The sequence below is a fragment of the Panthera tigris genome, chromosome F2 (genome assembly GCF_018350195.1).
Source record: "Panthera tigris isolate Pti1 chromosome F2, P.tigris_Pti1_mat1.1, whole genome shotgun sequence".
Taxonomy (NCBI): Eukaryota; Metazoa; Chordata; class Mammalia; order Carnivora; family Felidae; genus Panthera; species Panthera tigris.
This window is the reverse complement of record NC_056676.1, coordinates 62,826,073-62,843,995: the sequence shown is the minus strand read 5'-3', so window position 1 is coordinate 62,843,995 and position 17,923 is coordinate 62,826,073. Positions and strand designations below refer to the sequence as shown.

The following is a 17,923-nucleotide window of genomic DNA, read 5'->3' as shown; positions in this document are numbered from 1 at the left end:
GAAGGACTTGATGTTAAGAATCAGTTCCTGATTTGCAATTTTGCTTTTTGTTTTAAAAATCCAGACAGTGCTTTACAGTGCATTTTGGAAGTTGTAGGACTGGGTGGTGATGTTGAAGTCCTTTCATTTGCCTTCATATAATTTGATTCATTGGTTTGACACCTCAATCTCCCTATTCCCTTAGGTAATATCCCTGTTCACTTTTGCTGTTGGAGTCAATATCTGCTTAGGATTCACAGCAAATCGAATTAAGAGGGCAGAAGGCTGGGATGAAGGGCCTCCTACAGGTAAGTGTACTGACTATCAGCATTTTCAGTCCTTTTACAATATTACGGACTGGATAATCAATAGAAGCTCATTAAGAAATGCATCTTTAAGATAATCTTGCGGTATAACTAATGTAGTCCTAGTTTTCTTTGGAATAAAACTAGCTGTGTGTATAATTCAGGTGAGAGAATGTGGTTTTAATTAGAGAACATTTATGCTTGCTTCGTGATAGCAGGCTATTTAAATCTTTGCACTCCGATATTTATAAATGTTAAGATAAAATTAAAACTCTTGTGAACAGACAAGGCTAAGATAGAAGTGGTGAGAACAGGTGCTGGTTTAATATTGCAGATACATGAATTTGATTTCTTGGCATGTGATATAGGATGTAGTATTTTTCTCCAGAAACTTCTGACCCAGAAAAAAAAAAAAAAAGAGGAATGGAAGTTAAAAAAAAGTAGTGAACTGTTTTTCTTTAAAAAATCTTTTTAACACTTATTTATTTTTTTTGAGAGAGAGAGATAGAGTGTGAGTGGGGGAGTTGCAGAGAGAGAGGGAGACACAGAATCTGAAGCAGGCTCTAGGCTCTGAGCTGTCAGCACAGAGCCCGATGCGGGGCTTGAACCCATGAACCGTGAGATCATGACCTTAACTGAAGTCAGATGCTTAACCTAATGAGCCACCTGGGCACCACTAAGAAAAGCAGTGAACTGTCTTTCTGAAACTTCAGAGTTTAGGACTATGAAATCAAGATTTAGCTAAAGTAGGAAAAATAAAAAAGAGAAGAGGTGCTTTGAAGAACTTACAAGATTCATTTGCACTCAGTTTTTTCTTTTGGCATTAGGAAAGGTAAGTTTTAATAGTGTACCTTGACTTAACTAATAGAACCAACGTGAAAGAGTTTCCTTTTACAATACACTGTGCCGTAAGCAGCGTGGGAATTCTTATAAAGGAGCTCCTTGTGTGAACCGAGGGGGCTTAGCTGACCAGGTCTTAAGTAATGAGTTGGTTAATTTCCTGGAAATTGGAGCTGCTGATGGTTTTATAAATAAAAATTACATATTAAGTAATGGGTACTCTAGGGGGCAATATTTTCTTGACTTTTTCTGACATCTCAGCACGTTTGTCTGCCTTCCTGTGAATTTTGAATTTTTCTGTATTTTTTTTTTGACTTGACTAATCTAAAAGACTATATCACCTGTCTGTTTAGCCAGCATGAGCTTTTATTAACCACCCTATGCTACATATATTGATGGAATACTAGGTCTTCCTTACATCAAGTAAGTTGCTTTTAAGTCATGCCAGAAAGTTGAAAGAATGATATTAGAAGGAGTTTGGTGAGTCAAAGTGGGGTGTGGTCAGGGTGAAAAGTAAGAAAATAGATCATAAAAATTGCACCCCCAGGGAGCCAAATGGACAAAATGATTTGTGTTTTCTGTTGGGGAGGGAGAAGAGAGGAGATCACCAGGCTGGAGAATCCTGTTTTTATTGGTAACAAATGCTGTCTTCAAAGACCTCTTTCTCTTGTTCCAGACGAGTGTAACTCCCATTAACACTGACTGTAACTGTGCAGAGTGGAAGGGGATCGGATCCTAAGTATGGTCATGTGGGCAAGCTAGCTGCTTGAGAGCCCACTTCTGGTTCTTTCCAATGCACCTTAAAAGGAACTTTTCTTTCTGTTTCATATTAATGTATTACTTCAGCCAAAACTGATATTAAAAGCTGTTTTCATAATGAATGTGTAAATTCAAGTCACTCATTATTTTCAAAGTTGACTTTTTTGGAAAACAGTCATGAAATCCCTGGACTAGCATCCTGGATCCATGTAACTTGCTGTGTGGCCTTGGGCAAGTCACTTGTGACATCGGTTTCCTTAGCTGTATAATGAGAAGCAGGACTAGATGATTTCTTTCTTCTTTTTTTTTTTAATTTTTAAAAATGTTTTGTTTATTCTTGAGAGAGAGAGAGAGAGAGAGCATGAGTGGGAGAGGGGCAAAGAGAGAGAGGAACACAGAATCTGAAGCAGGCTCCAGGCTCTGAGCTGTCTGCACAGAGCCTGACGTGGTGCTTGAACTCAGAAACTGTGAGATCATGACCTGAGCTGAAGTCGAACGCTTAACTGACTGAGCCACCCAGGCACCCCAGGACTAGATGATTTCTAATTTTCCTTATGGATTTAAAAAAAAAAAAAAGCTTATGATTTCCAACCATTCTGTTTCGTTGACTCTTGGATTCGTGTGCACTCTACAGGAGAACTTGCAAAGTATAGAACAGATTTATTAATCCTTAAATATATTTTGTGCGTAATTATCTCCCTGTGTTATAAGAAACAGCTGTAAGAGCTAATGAGCCTGTGTTATTTCTGTAAAAATAATATAATCTATATTATAATCTATAAGTCTAAGTGATTTTTTTGGATATTTTTTAAGGTTTATTTATTTTTAAGAGAGAGCGAGACAGAATGCGAGTGGGGGAGGAGCAGAAAGAGAGGGAGACACAGAATCCCAAGCAGGATTTAGGCTCTGAAAGTCAGCACACAGCCCAACACGGGGCTCAAACTCACCAACCATGAGATCATGACCTGAACTGAAGTCGGATGCTTAATCGACTGAGCCACCCAGGTGCCCCTAAGTGATCTTAAATATAGTACCAAATATTTGCTTCTCAAATTATTTAGTTAAATCATTGATTATTTTAGCCTTAATGGTTATCTTCTAAAATAATTTTTAGTGAAATTTCTACCTTTGTGAAGCTTTGTTGGGATACAATACCACTTAAGTCTCAGTTTGGGGATTTTTGGTATGCCTGAACACTTCTTATTTTTAATTTTTCTGTTGCTATAGTTTACCGGCTTTTCAGGCACTACTATGGTTGCTTGCTTCTGAATAAAGACCAGAGATGTACTTTGGAAACTGGGTGAGAGCATAGTACAGAGAGTTGAAGCATTTTCATCTTTTTTAAATGTTCTCTGTGCTTAGAAAGGGCCACCCTCATATAACACATGTGGTTGGTGATTCTGTCAGCAAGGCCTTCACATCAGAAAACACTGGGTGAACTGTTATATATGTATTAGGACAAGATAGTAAGCAGAAAGGCAGCCATGCCTATTTTCAACAATGCTTTCATGTTCCAAAGAAATCCTGGGAAGTTTAGCAGTTCAAGACTGTTTCACCAAATGGAACACAAAGGGTATTAATATATGGCCAACTTCCCACTGACCAGAGCAAGATCTCCCATTTAAAAGCATGTACCTTCTTGCTTAGTCAGTGTAGTTCCTCAGAGTCCTCAACAATAGGTGAGAATGTTCTACACACAGGCAGACCCTCAGTGCTGTACTATGGACTGGGGTGTTAGTTTCAAGGCTGTGGCAATGCAAACAAACTGTTATAATTAACCAACTAGCACACTTGTTAGCTGGATTTATTGTTAGGACCTAGTGATCTATTGGAAGTAATAGTAGAATAGGATTTCTTCTACCAGATGATAACAGATCTATGAATTTATTACAAGATCGGAAATGAGCGAAGCCAATTACGGTTCTATTGGGTAAATATAATGGGCAATCAAGTACATGGGATGGCTGGAATAAATTTTCAAAGAAAATGTAAATAATAAGTCCAAATCAGTTTGACATCTTTGTCCCATACATCCAGTGTAGCCAGCTTGATTTGCCTTGATGATTGCGAGAGAATGTATGTATATATATATATGCATGTGCACTCATAACTATGTGCATAGGTGCACATTTGTGGTGTTACAGTGGAGTCTATTTTCCTGAAGCTTATGATAAATGCCCCTTCAGTCTGTAGATGGAAGTGGGATATTACCTGAAATATAAGCAACATACTTGGAAGACACAGAGAAATTGGTGAACTTGTGAATAGCTAGCAAGTAGAGATTTGAAAGCTCAATTCAACTGTCATTTTTAGTGGCTCCAAAGTTTAAAAGTATGTGGATGGGAATAAAATTCATGAGTAAATGTGAAGTGAAGAATGTCGCTTGATGAGTAGAGTGTTTCTTTGTGAATCACAGAGAAAACACAATGGTAATAGGAACGAGAAGGTGGGTTCATCTGAGAAGTTTGGGGATTTCATTCTACAATGAAGAGCTTTCTTGATGACTGGATAGTAACACATAGGAAACTGCAAAGCTGACAGATAACAACTGTGACCCTGACCCTGCAAGGAGACCTCTGTCATGATGAAGGTCATGTTATGGGGCTTTATGTTCAATCTAATGGAGAGTCAGGGGACATTTTAGAGTAAATGAAATAAAACTATCTGAATTAGAATCTAAGAAGGAGACAGCTTTTTCAGTTTTTTTGTTTGTTTTTTGTTGTTGTTATTGTTGATGTTAAATGAAGCTCTGGAGTAGGGATTTTTCACTTCCTTAACACTATACAGAATCTTCTGTCTTGTCTGCATAACCAGAAATCTCAGTCCTCGGTGGAGTTCCACAGAGATTCTTGAATGGACAAATCGTCCCAAATCATGTCTTCATCAAATTCATAGCCTACGTACAAAATTTGAAAAATCCTTTGTGAATGAGGACAGTACCATAGTTGTATTCGGATGATCTAAAATTTTAGCCAGGCCCTGGCTGTCTCAAATCAGACTGACAGTTCTGATTTTCCAAGCAGGAAAATGGGGATAATGTTGCCTCTTTATTGGAAAAGTTTTTTGAAAACAAAATGCCATATTAGGGTTGGAGGGAATATAAGGTGTTAAGTATGTGAAGCTAAGTTTAATTTATCTTCACTTCTCTTTGAAGGCCAGTGTCTAAATTTTTACCTTTTCAAGTGGACAATACCTGTGCTTATGACAGCGGTTCATTGTTTGGGAGCAAATTTGCAACACAATCAGACATATTCTACTGATTACCATCATAAATGCTACTTGAGAGGTTTAAAGTCGAATTAGAGTTTTTAATCTCTTTTATTTACATCACATAGAAATCTCTTTTCTTGTAGTTTATGCGGTCCTTCTACATGAGAATGTTGTGTTTATAAATGCTTTAAAAGTCCTGGTGTCTGAAAACTTCCCAGGTGGACCTATTTACTGAAAAGGTTGTCTACGAAATCTGGTTCGGAAGCTGAGCAGGAGGAGAGAACAGAGAGGCTCCAGGAGTGGGTGTTGACAGGAACTGATGTATTTTGGAAGCCGAGGTCCTGACACACAGGCCTGTACATAAGTGCGGCTCACTACGAGATGAGGTCGAAAATATCAAGAACGAATGGCCACTTCAGCACAAGAAAGTATGTCTAGAAAGGATGAATCATATACTCCAGAAGGGGCAGAAGACAGTATGAAATGCTAGAGTTGGTCAGCGTCTTGAATGTCATCCATGTTGACCGCCTCCTTTCCCTGTGGTTTGTACTTCAGACGGGCAGGCAGACACAGGAGAACCAGTTCTGTTTCAGTGCCCTTGAACAGGAGGCGGCAGAGCCACGCGAGGCTTTCCCCTCACTTTTAGGAAGCACTCGGGCTGAGGACCACGGAGAACGGGAGGAACAGACGGGGGCCTATCTCAAACCCTGACCGCAGGACCACGCAAAGCTTCGAAGAAACGATCTTCCAGCTTTTAGGAAGCTAAATGTTTTCAAACTTAGGTACCGCTTCCCTCGCTGACGGTCATCCAGATCTGAAAAGTTCCATTTTGCAGAGGGATTTAGAGGAAAACATGATTGGGAGTCCGGGATGGAGTCATGTTTGGGTCACAACTCTTGTCATGAATTAGGTTCTTTCCAATAGTCTATTGAATCATCTGTAGTTTTTCCACATGTAAGTGGCACCAGAACTCTACAACATGCCTCTGTATATGTATGGTAAGATGGAATGTTTTAGATATCTTTTTTAGGCTTATTTATTTTGGGGGAGAGAGAGAGAGAGAGAGAGTGTGTGTGCACACGCACAAGTGGGGGAGGGGCAGAGAGAGAGGGAGGGAGGGAGGAAGAGAGAATCTCAAGCAGGTTCCACACTGTCAGTGCAGAGCCGGATGTGGGGCTCAAACTCAGTAACCCTGAGATCATGAGCTGAGCCGAAATCAAGAGTTGGACACCTAACCGACTGAGCCACCCAGGCGCCTCTAAGATGGAATGTTTTAGAAATAAGGTTTTACTTAACTGAGTGAAAATAATTTTACTTGTTTCTATCAGAATTATGAATTTGAATGGAATAAATCATGTTTTTACATTGGTGTTTTTAAATCATGAAATGCTTCTGTGAAAAATAAGGAATACGTAGCACTTTTTTATGCCTATCACATATGTATGTACATACATGTTTTAAAATTTGAAGTCCCTATTTTAAGAAAACATATGTCTGTATAGACTGTAACATTTATTTTTTAAGATTCTGGAAGTGACTTGCATCTTAGAAGTAAAATAACATTATTTAAACATGTAGCAAGGGGCAGCAAGGGATACCTGGGTGGCTCAGTTGGTTAAGCATCCAGCTCTTGATTTCGGCTCAGCTCATGATCTCACGCCCTGTGTCGGGCTCCACGGGGAAGAGTAGAGCCTGCTTAAGATTCTCTTTCTCCCTCTCCCTCTGCCCCTCCCCCACCAAAAAGAAAAAAGAAAGGCAGCAATCAATTTGAATGTCATAAAAGTATTGGCAAATGTGTCATATGAAATTCTAAACCTCCATACTTATCACACATTTTTAAAAAAAATTTTTTTTTCAACGTTTTTTATTTATTTTTGGGACAGAGGGAGACAGAGCATGAACGGGGGAGGGGCAGAGAGAGAGGGAGACACAGAATCCGAAACAGGCTCCAGGCTTCGAGCCATCAGCCCAGAGCCTGACGCGGGGCTCGAACTCACGGACCGCAAGATCGTGACCTGGCTGAAGTCGGACGCTTAACCGACTGCGCCTCCCAGGCGCCCCATTATCACACATTTTTGACTGGATCCTTTTGAGGTGTTTTTGTCTTTTGTCTTCCTTGTTGGTTCTGAGATCCTGTGGAAGTCTCAGTATTTGTGAGACACAAGTTCACTGATCCTGCAGTTTCCATCACGCCGTTCAATAAATTATAGAACCTGGGTTCTCAGATTGATATTCTTCTCTTGATTTAGGTCAGGTAAAGGAAAGCTTTACAGATTTTAGAATTTAGACTTTCATAAGTAAGAAAATCTTTCTATATTTAGCCATGGAACCAGGTATAGTAAAAAGAGAAATTCTAAAATCTGTCCTTAGCCTGGCATGGGGATGTGAGACCTGGTCATGGAGTGAAAAAGCCAGAGCCTGGAGGATGAACAGTAGAACCACGAAAGCATAGGGACCAGAGCTTGGCATGAAAGATGGCAGGGGTGAGGTAGGCCCTCCCTGGAAAGGTGAAGTGCTGTTATTCTATTCTTTCACCTGATTTTATCAAAAGAGGTACAGAAGTTCAAATTCTGGAGACTATTGGATTGGAAGAACTATGTGGATCAATTCACCTGCCCATTTCTCTTCCTGCTGTTGTCAGCTGAGTCCAAGCCATCCAAGAATGAATTTGGTATATGTGTGCCTCACCCGTACAGACCCGGGAATTTACTCTTGCTTGAGGGCTGTTGGTAAACCTCGAGTCCAGCCCTTTTTATGATCCATATCTTTGCAGGATGAGTATAAGTGCAACTCTTTCTCAACAAAGCTGTCTTCTGTTTAAGGTGTGGCAAAGCAGATTATCATAAGAGGGAAGGCTATTGAGCGAGAGTTGATTATTTTCAAGAGCAAAGTGAGGGATACACTTAGAGAATAATCAATGCTGTAAGCAAATAGTAAAAATCACGTGGCCAGCATGGATGGAGAAAGGTTTAAAAATGGCTAAAAATCCAGACAGATTATTCTGAAAGTAAAGAAAGAAACAGGGAAGAGATTCTGAGGAGGGAGAAAGCAGAGGGCATGATTGGAGAAATATTCCGGGTGCAGGCTGGGACACCATAAAGAGAAGATGGGACAAGGAAACACTTGTAAACATAGTGCCTTTGGATCGCTTCCCCTTATGTTAGCTATCAGCATAGCCAAGCAGATTGATGTAAGCAGCTCACGGGAATGAATGCTGCTCAGAATTTATTAGATGGCTACTGATCCTTAAAAAGGGAATAATTCAATTATAAGCGTTTTTCTTATCTTTATTTTCGCCATAGGGCTTTCTCTGCTTTCACTGTTTCCACGTCTCATCCCCACCTCCCCCCACAGTTTCTTATGGCCAGCATGCACTGTTGATAGGTTGGCCAAAGTCAATAGAAGAGTCTGTTTTTGAACCAGAGGTAAGGAAGGCTCTGGAAGCCTGATTATTTCCTAAACGGAGCTGGTGTGGTTTGTATGTATTTCGACATCCCAGAATCAACCATGCAAAAGCGTTTCACATCTCATGGTCTAGTGAATCTGTTTGCTTTCCTTGAACTGATCTGATGCCATAAAGGCCAGGATTGGGCGACTCTGATTTTTAAAAGGACAAAGGACTAAGGGATGAACCAGATATTCAGGTAAATGGCTTCAGTGAACCTGGAAATGTTCTATAACATCTGTTCTGCCCCTGCTTCTTACATTTGCTTGTTTTTAAAAGTAATGCCTGCTAATTATTTTTAAAAATAAAAAATTTATAAACAGAAGGGAATAAAATTATACATAGCATGTCATAAATAATATTTGTTAGGATATTTATATATAATATATGTTATATAATATATACTTTATCCCCCCCCACATATATATACAGACATACACAGGGATATAAACATATATGTATGTATGAGGGAAATAGAAGTAAACAGACGACTGCTCAAATGTAATTCCTGTAAAGAGTTTCTTGTGAGGAGGGTGGGAGGTGCGGGGGAAGGTTATTGACACCTGCATCTTTTCTCAATGCCACTGCCCACCCCCTCTCTTCTCTGGCTCTAGCTCTGTTTTTATTTTTATATTCATCTCTATCCTTATTGCTCTCTTTACCTCTATTTTTCACATAAAATATATAATATTTAATACTATAACACTGTTCTGTGCTTTGCTCTTAAAAAAAAGCAACTTGTACATATATTTTACAGATCTTTCCATATTAGCCTACACGGTTCTGATTCACTGTTTTTAAGGGCTGGGTAGTATTCCATTTATGGATACAGTGATTCTTTCTTGTACAAATATCTCGGTCAACTTTCGCAAATATATACGAGAGATAAATTCCTAGTAATGAAATTTCTGCAGGGAAGATCCATGGGCGCTGTGTCCGTTTTACAAAAATTTTCATTCCTGGCACCAGGTATGATACTGCTTACACTTTCCATTCATCAGAAGTTAATTATTTTGTAAAGTAGGATGAGGCTACAGCTTCACTTTTTCCAGTTGGCCAGTAGTTATTCCAGCACCGCTTCCTAATTAAACCTTTCTCCTGCTGATAATTCCTTCTTTCTTTCTCTGACTTATAATGTTGCTTTCCTTATAAATACATTCTCATCTTTGTGGCCCTTTTTCCCATCCCCATCCCCATCCCCAGCACTCATCTACTTCTTTCCTACCAAGCTGTTTTAATTCTCTAACTTCAGAATATATTTGACTACCTAGTCTTCACCCAATGACTCGTCCTTTTCAGTTTGGTTTCATTTTCATATATTTATTTTTTATAAACCTTTAATATCCTCTCCAGTTTCCAAAAAATCCTCCTTAAATTTTTATTTCAGTTGCATTGAGTCTTTGGGTTTATTTAGGAAGGACTGACATTTTTATAATATAAACTATTTTTTTTTCTCCAAGATGGTATATCTTTCCATTTAATTCTATCTTTTGAAATATCTTCTTGTGGCATTTTAATGTGTTCTTCATGTAGGTCCTACACATGTCCTAGGAAATTTATACCTAGATATTTTATCTTTTAGGGACTATGATGCATGGAGCTTCCTTTTAATTTTGGGGCTTAATTGGTTATATCTCTCAAATATGTGGACTTTTCATCTCACTGAATTTGTTTTTTTCAGGTTTTTGGCTGATTCTAATCAGATCATAGAAAATCAAGAAGATTTATTTTTGACAAGCTGAGATTTTGGTGTTTGTTTTCGCGTTACTCTAGTTATAGGTGTAGATTTAATGGCTGGAAGAAGTCTTACGATTCTTTTATTTTAATCTGGTATGTTCAGACTGTTCTCAGAACATTTACGCCCCGTTCTCCTTACAAAAAGTTATGGATTTTCAAATAGGACAATGAACTCTTGTTTCTAAGCGTATACCTCGATGTTCTCTTCTCTGTTGCCATCATTAGCATCTACAGAGACACTAACTCTCACAGATTTGTAGTAAGAATAACTGTAAACAGTAAAATAAAACCAATAGCCAACATTTGTTGCACTTCCTGTGTCTGATAGCCTGCTAAGTGTTCTGCTTGGACTGTTTCATTTAATTCTCATCATAATCTCAAATTACTTTCGTTAATCCCCCCACTTTACCGATGAGGAAACTGGCACCGGAAGTTTAGCCACCTGCCAAGGGTTCAGAGCTAGCAGGTGATGGCACCAGACTGCTCAGCTAGAGTCTGACTGCATCACCACACCGTACTCCTTCCCAGGGCCACCTCTCCACAGTGACGTGACCCATTTCCCAATCTCGTTGCCTTTGCCTCTTGTATCTTGCAGTGTTATCGGACTCCCCCTGGACCAACACCTCTGGATCTTGTAAGGGCAGATGCTTTGAACTTCAAGAGATTGGACCCCCTGATTGTCGTTGCGATAACCTGTGTAAGAGCTACAGCAGTTGCTGCCATGACTTTGATGAGCTTTGTCTGAAGACAGGTAGGTAACTTTTGAGTCCTCTCAAGACGAGGCCCTCTGCTGTTATCCTCCCTGGCCTTGCCACTCTGCTTTGGCCAAACCAAACTGTGGGGTTTTGCTTCTTGAATGATTTTCGATTGCATTATAAGTATACCCCGTGTGACTGTTGTTTGCATACGAGACCTACCCAAAGGAGGTTTTTTGCAATTGCAGTCATTATCTACTGGTTTCGGAAGTATTTATGGCCAGGCTTTTTTTTTCCCCCCCTTCATCTTCATCATTTCTATCTTTTGCTGTCAACTCCCACACTCACTGCTAGGGCACCTGGGCTGAAACTGTGAACATTCTTAAGGGTTGGGTTTTTCTGCTTTAATTTTAATTTTTTATTTTTGCTTGCCTGCCCAGTTTATAGCATTTGTTTTATTTCATCTTACTGTATGGTAACTATTGGTCTACCCTGATGTAATTCCCCATTCTCTGTGCAGGTGGAAAGGTGTTATGGAATTCTAACATGCTCGTGGGGTCACATGCTCAGGGTAGTTTTTAAATATTCATTTACAGTCTTCCTGACCTTTCGTTCCGTGTCTTCTATACTGGAACCATCAATAGACCATATGAGCTTCTGAATGTGCATGAGTTGAGAAGAAGCACCTTTGTAGACTTTTGCCACTACACCTTCCCTGGTTCCACATCCTGACGCTTTACAGGACTCTGGAGAGACCTGGTAGGCTCTCGGCCATGCCTCTGGGGCAACATCGTATTCAAACTCTCTGAGAAAGATGACCATCAACCCCGTTCTTAAGATCACTAGAGGAAGAGATTTAATAGCTTCCTTGACAAGTTGTTACTGGTTTTTGAACTTTTATAGTTTAGATGATTCTTTAAAAAATCTAACTCATATTATCTTTGATATTAGCCTTGGCTTTCTAATAATATCATTAGAAACAGAGACATTATTCTCCTTTACTAAAGAAGTAGCCCTTGATTCATATGAAAACCAGCACCAGCTCCCTTACTGGTTCTGGTTTGTTTGTTTTTCCCCCCAAATAAGGAGAGTTTTATTAGACTGTTTTCTGTATAATACATTTTCCAAACATGTAGCCATTTTTTTTTCTTGTTACTTTCCTTTGGAATTTCTCCCAGGTTCCTTAGTTGTGGGCCTGCAAACTTAAATGCTGAGAACCTTGTAAACTGAACATATGGATGGAACAGATGTTCTAGTTGAGTTCTTTGGCTCTAAAACATTATTTCAAACCAGCAGCCTGTGATTGCTTGGTGCCGGGAAACTAACTGATGTTGTGTTTCCTCTCTACCATGAGCATCTGGCCTCTGACATGTCATTTCAGATGCCCGGGTTCCTGATCTTGGGGCTCCTTGCAAAGTTTCGTGGATGTTCTCACTCCAGCTTAGCTCTCTTGGAGTGTAGTTCATGCCTCTCTTCCGAGGTTCAATAAATATGGACTTTAATAACATTTTTAAAGTAGTTTATTTTCCTTTGTACCAAGATAACATATGCCAAATGTGGAAGAATCAAATATCAAATAATAACAACAGGTTGAAGGAGAAAACAAAATCTCTGAGGTTCTACTCCAAAAGCACAAGCACTCTCTAGAGATAAGCACAATGTTTCAGTGCAGACCCTGACTACTCTGTGTGTATGTGTATTTATATGAGTGTGTGTGTGTGTGTGTGTGTGTGTGTGTGTGTGTGTTTGTATTATATACACCTGTGCGAGGGTGTGTCTGCCTTTTGCATGCCTACACAGTATTCCATTGAACAGATGCAACCTGCTTCATTGATCATCATTCAGATTTTCCCCAATTGTTGTTATGAACAATGTATTAGTGAATATTTTTCATGCGTATTTGTATTTTTTTCTATCTTCTTTAAGATAATTCCCAAGGAGTGGAGTTTGAATCAAAATTTATTTATTTATTTATTTATTTATTTATTTATTTATTTATTTTAAGTTTATTTATTTATTTTGAGAGAGAGAGTGCATGCACGGGGGCGGGGGGGGGGGGGGGGGGAGGGGGAGGGGGAGGGGGAGAGAGAGAGAGGGAGAGAAAGAATCCCAAGCAGGCTCTGCATTGACAGGGGTGCTTTATCCCACGAACCATGAGATCATGACCTGAGCCCAAATGAAGAGTCAGACGCTTAACCAACTGAGCCACCAGGTGCCCCTCAAAGTGCAAATTTTTATGTATATTACAAAATTATACTTCGCAATGTTTCTATTCCTCTCGAAGGCACAAGAGCCTTCCACCACTCCCTTTTCAACATGTTCTCACTTTTAAAATGTATTTTCTCATTAAAAAAAATCTTTTTTATCTTATCTGATAGGTAACACTCTTATTATTCCATAAGATTAGATGTTTTTTCTCTTTATAGCCATGTTTGCTGTGAAAATTATGTAGCTGACTGACTCATACCTTGCTTGTAGTTCACACTGAACCCTAACTTTTTAAAATTCCATTCTTACTCAAAGCCAGTAGTTCCTCAATAAGTTTAGCTTGTTAATAGTGATGCTTTTTTGTAAACAAAGGGATTTTCTTATATACCAGGGCAAGAATAAAAGCATATTGATTAAGAGTTATTCTTGAATTGGGAAAAATCAGTCAAAGTAACCTTGGAAAATTGCTAACCATTGGGAATAGCAGTTCCTGGATAAAGGAATTCCAAGCATTTAATCTGTTTGGGAATAGAAGGCAGAGGAAGTAGGGATATCAAAAAACAGAGAATGGAATTTGGATACAAAGGTAATTCTAAAAGAGTGGAAAGTCAACAGTAGTTGCATGGTTTTCTAGCGTGGCAATGAATACCTCCGTATCCATTTATTCACTTAGCAGAGTGTCTGTTGGTTGGTAGAATATTGTTTTAAAATTTTTTAAATGTTTATTTACTTTTGAGGGACAGAGAGACAGAACATGAGCAGGGGAAGAGCAGAGAGAGAGAGAGAGAGAGAGGGAGACACAGCATCCGAAGCAGGCTCCCTGCTCTGAGCTGTCAGCACAGAGCCTGACGTGGGGCTTGAACTCACCAACTGTGAGTTGCTTCCTAAAATCATTGCCTTCTACTTATGACAAGTTTTAAGAGATGAAGACCTCAAGCATCCTTAGCTCAAGAGGGCTTTCTTGACCATTCCATGTCAAGTAGCATCCCCTTTCCACCCTATCACTATCAATACCATCCGGTTATTTCCTTCATAGCACTTAGCACAGGCTGAATTTATCTCGTTTTTGCTTATGGTCTGTCTTTCCCAGTTGGAAAGTAAGCTTCATGAAGATATTGTGTCTTGTCTTTCTGTTCTTCACAACCTCCCCAGCACCTAGAACGTGGAGAACATAATAGAAATATTTCTTGAATAAATGAATTAATTATAAAGTTTCTCAATACATCAATCCTGAATTTAAAGAGTCATATTTTATTTTCATGGTAATTTGCAATGAGATTTAATGAATGTTCATGGAACACCTAGCATGGGCCAGGCACAGTGTCAGGCATCGGAGAATCAGTGGTGAAAGGAGAGATGTGATTTTTTTCTTTTCTGCTTTGGAGGTTCCAGTCTAGTGGATGAAAAGTCAAACCAAAAAGTACAGCACTCTCTTTAAGATGAAAACAATTTTCTAAATATTTTCTCTTGATAGAGTTAAGCCATGATGTTCAGACAGATATCTGTAACTCACCTACTGGTCTCCTTGAGAGTAGGGCCTGTGATCTCTCACTGTATAGGCAGGGACCACATTTTGGTCAATGGTTGGAACTGTGAGTGTTGTTATATCCCTTTATACTCCACATGCCTGTTTCAGACTTTAACCTTGGGTTGCAACTTAAGGCAAGTAGAGGCCATTTGGTTACATTATCATTTGTATTTAAATCCAGCTCATTAAAGTCAAGTAAAGCTACTTTGGGAAATAAAAGAGCCCAGCCAGCTATGTCGTGACTATGCTTGTAAGGATAGAAACTCCTGTCACAAACCTTACATACCATGCATTTTGCTGGGGTTTTCAGTACAGTTCATAAACGGTAAGGGTTCCATTGTGCCAAAGGAGCCCAATTATGTTTGGCTTTGTACTCTGATTTGAAAAATCAGGAATTCAACCTATTTGTAAATCCTCCAAATATCATCTAGGCTTTAGGCCAACTCTAATTTCACAAGCAGATTAAATGACGTGGGATTTTAGCTCTTTTTGTTGGCAACGCCTGTAAGCAACCGAGGCCTCTTTCGTTTGGTTTGTGTGAAGGAGTGAAAGTGTTTTATTGTGCCGATTTCAGCCGGCGGCTGGGAGTGTACGAAGGACAGATGCGGAGAAGTCAGGAACGAAGACAATGCTTGTCACTGCTCGGAAGACTGCTTGGCCAGGGGAGACTGCTGTACTAATTACCAAGTGGTTTGCAAAGGTACATGTTTCCGTGGGTTGGCTGGAGCTTTGAACGAGTAAAAACTGGAGATGCTCCAAGGAATCTTGGATGTTGTGGATATAACACCTTGGATATGGGTTTGGGAGGAAGGAATGAGTTGTGTTTTTTAATTTCTCATGTTTCTTTCTTAGTTTTGCTTCCCTGCGTTTCACTGATCCGACATAATCAGGAAATACCCCCACATTCCATAATTTGGTGGAATCATAATAATGAAGAGATTTCTTTTTTTTTCAATATATGAAATTTATTGTCAACTTGGTTTCCATACAACACCCAGTGCTCATCCCAAAAGGTGCCCTCCTCAATACCCATCACCCACCCTCCCCCCCCTCCCACCCCCCATCAACCCTCAGTTTGTTCTCAGTTTTTAAGAGTCTCTTATGCTTTGGCTCTCTCCCACTAAAGTTGCTGTGTTGGTCTTCCATCAGGTTTTCTAAAAGCGGTGCCTGAGGCAGGACTCCATATTTGGAGTTTGTTGAGGGAATGCTCTCTGCAGCAAAACCTTGTGAGGGAACAAGGGAGGCGGGGCAGGGGGGGAGCCAAGCAAGGACTTGGTTTTAGGTGGAGTCTCACCTTGGCCCGTGTTCCTGCAGGCTCTGGAAATTAAATTGCAGAGTCCTTACCCTTGAGGCAAGGGGGCATGGCTTTTGTACCCATTGCACGTGAGCTGTAAACCGAGGCACTAGCAGCAGCCTGAAGGTGGGCGTACTAGCTGGTAAAGAGGATCAGGGTACCGGCAGCTCCTGTTATATCCCAAAGCTATGTATACATATCTGCTGACTTTGTATGGTTGATTGCAGAATGTGATGGTTTTATTCCAGTAATAAATACTAGTCACTGGACTAAAGAAACTATGAAGGATGCAGTTTCTGTCTTTAAGGAGTTTAAGTCGCCCTAGCGTTCACTTAACAGCAATGAATGGCAAGATCCAAGAATCTTTATGTGAGCTTTGTGAGTCCCTTTTTCTTGTGTCCTTCCTCCTAACTGTGACACGGAACATTTAAGAAGAATTTCTGTTAGGAGATTTCAGGGAGAAAGCAAATCTGTTCTGAAATGTGTTTAGTGTTCAGTTTGTGGCAAGAAGGTATTGCATTAATCCTGAGTTTGGAAAATTTCCCCTACCCAAACAATTATCGTAATTTTGGATAAAGCATAAAATTGATCGGGAATTTTATCCCTTTTTTATTTCCCTATGTAACAAATGAAACAATAAACCACAAAGGCTGTTAAAAGACAGAATAGAGAAAGAGTCCTAAGTGTCACCAGTCATTGAATCATTAAACATCGGCTTTTGCTGGTGTAAAATTCTAGTTGCGGTACTTTTGCGAAGCCCAGTGTGAGCCCTGGGTTGCTTCGTATGTGGTAAAGCTCCCCCTGTTTTAAGGAGCCTGTTACTAACTTACCCAGTTGTCAGGAGTCAGAGTCTCGATGACCAGGGACATTTCCAGTGCTCTTTACATGGGACCCATTTCTCCAAAGTCTTGATCACAAATGTTTCTTATAGTCAAAACACATGATTTTTATTTGTCTTAGGACAATTTGGAGCAAATGCTTTGTGATAATTTTCCTTTTCTCCTAAGGAAGCCCCGTTTGTGTGTGTGTTTGATTTTAAACCTGAGCTCTTTTGTGTTCTCCATTCTTGATGGGTTAACTCAGGAAAGCTCTCAGACCTTGGTGGAAGATAAAAGTGAAAGATGGCATTGATTTTTATTCCTAAATTCATGGGCTGTACACAGATTCACTGGCAAGCAATCTCTTTCGTGCAGTTTTCCATCTATCATCCCTGAGTAGTCTAAGCCTTTTCCCGCAGCTAAAGGGAAGTTGTGCCATCCTTTCTATGGCTTTGAGATGTCCGGTGGTGGAGAAAAGAATGTTCCATCTAATGACCAAACAGTTTATTTCTGGAGGGAAACAAACATGGAATTTTGTTCGCTGACGCCACTGGTGTTTTTATCTACAAACCATTTAGACTCAGAAGGCTCTTGTAAACACCACTTGGGGCTATTAAATATTAGCTTTCCCATTATGTATGGGTGTCCTTCAGTGAGCCAAACCAACATTGGACTTCATTTGAGTGTTTCTGTTTCGATGGTATCCCATAAGCAACAAGTATCAAACAGGACACAGGTCCTGCAATTGCAGCCTTTAAGGCTCTGGCTGGCATTTACAATTAGATTCACAAGTGAATTTACCCACTTTTTCTTCTAGGAGAGACACATTGGGTCGATGATGACTGTGAGGAAATAAAGGCCCCGGAATGCCCCGCAGGGTAAGTGCATTTTATAAAGATTATGAAGTTTTATATATTAGTGGACAACCTGTCACAGGTTTGCCAGGGTAAACGGTTACAAGAAATGTAAAGCTGAAATCCTCTTATACAGGCGAACTTATACTCGAGGACCTATAAGTGATTAATCAATCAAAAGCTAAAGTGCACCTCTTTCTCTTATTGCCTCTGCCTGTACTGGAGACTGAGTATCCTCTGTGTTTCACTAT

The 17,923-nt window shown here is 39.8% G+C and overlaps 1 protein-coding gene across 7 annotated transcripts in view; it reads left to right on the top strand.

The window, feature by feature from the left end:
- ENPP2 (ectonucleotide pyrophosphatase/phosphodiesterase 2) overlaps positions 1-17,923 on the top strand; it is a 110,784-nt gene that overhangs the window by 30,730 nt on the left and 62,131 nt on the right. For all 7 annotated transcript variants that reach the window (XM_042972775.1, XM_015534610.2, XM_015534609.2 and 4 more), the window contains exons 2-5: positions 185-287; positions 10,871-11,026; positions 15,281-15,406; positions 17,636-17,696. In XM_042972775.1, coding sequence (XP_042828709.1) covers positions 185-287; positions 10,871-11,026; positions 15,281-15,406; positions 17,636-17,696 — 446 coding nt within the window. The remainder of the gene's footprint in view (positions 1-184; positions 288-10,870; positions 11,027-15,280; positions 15,407-17,635; positions 17,697-17,923) is intronic.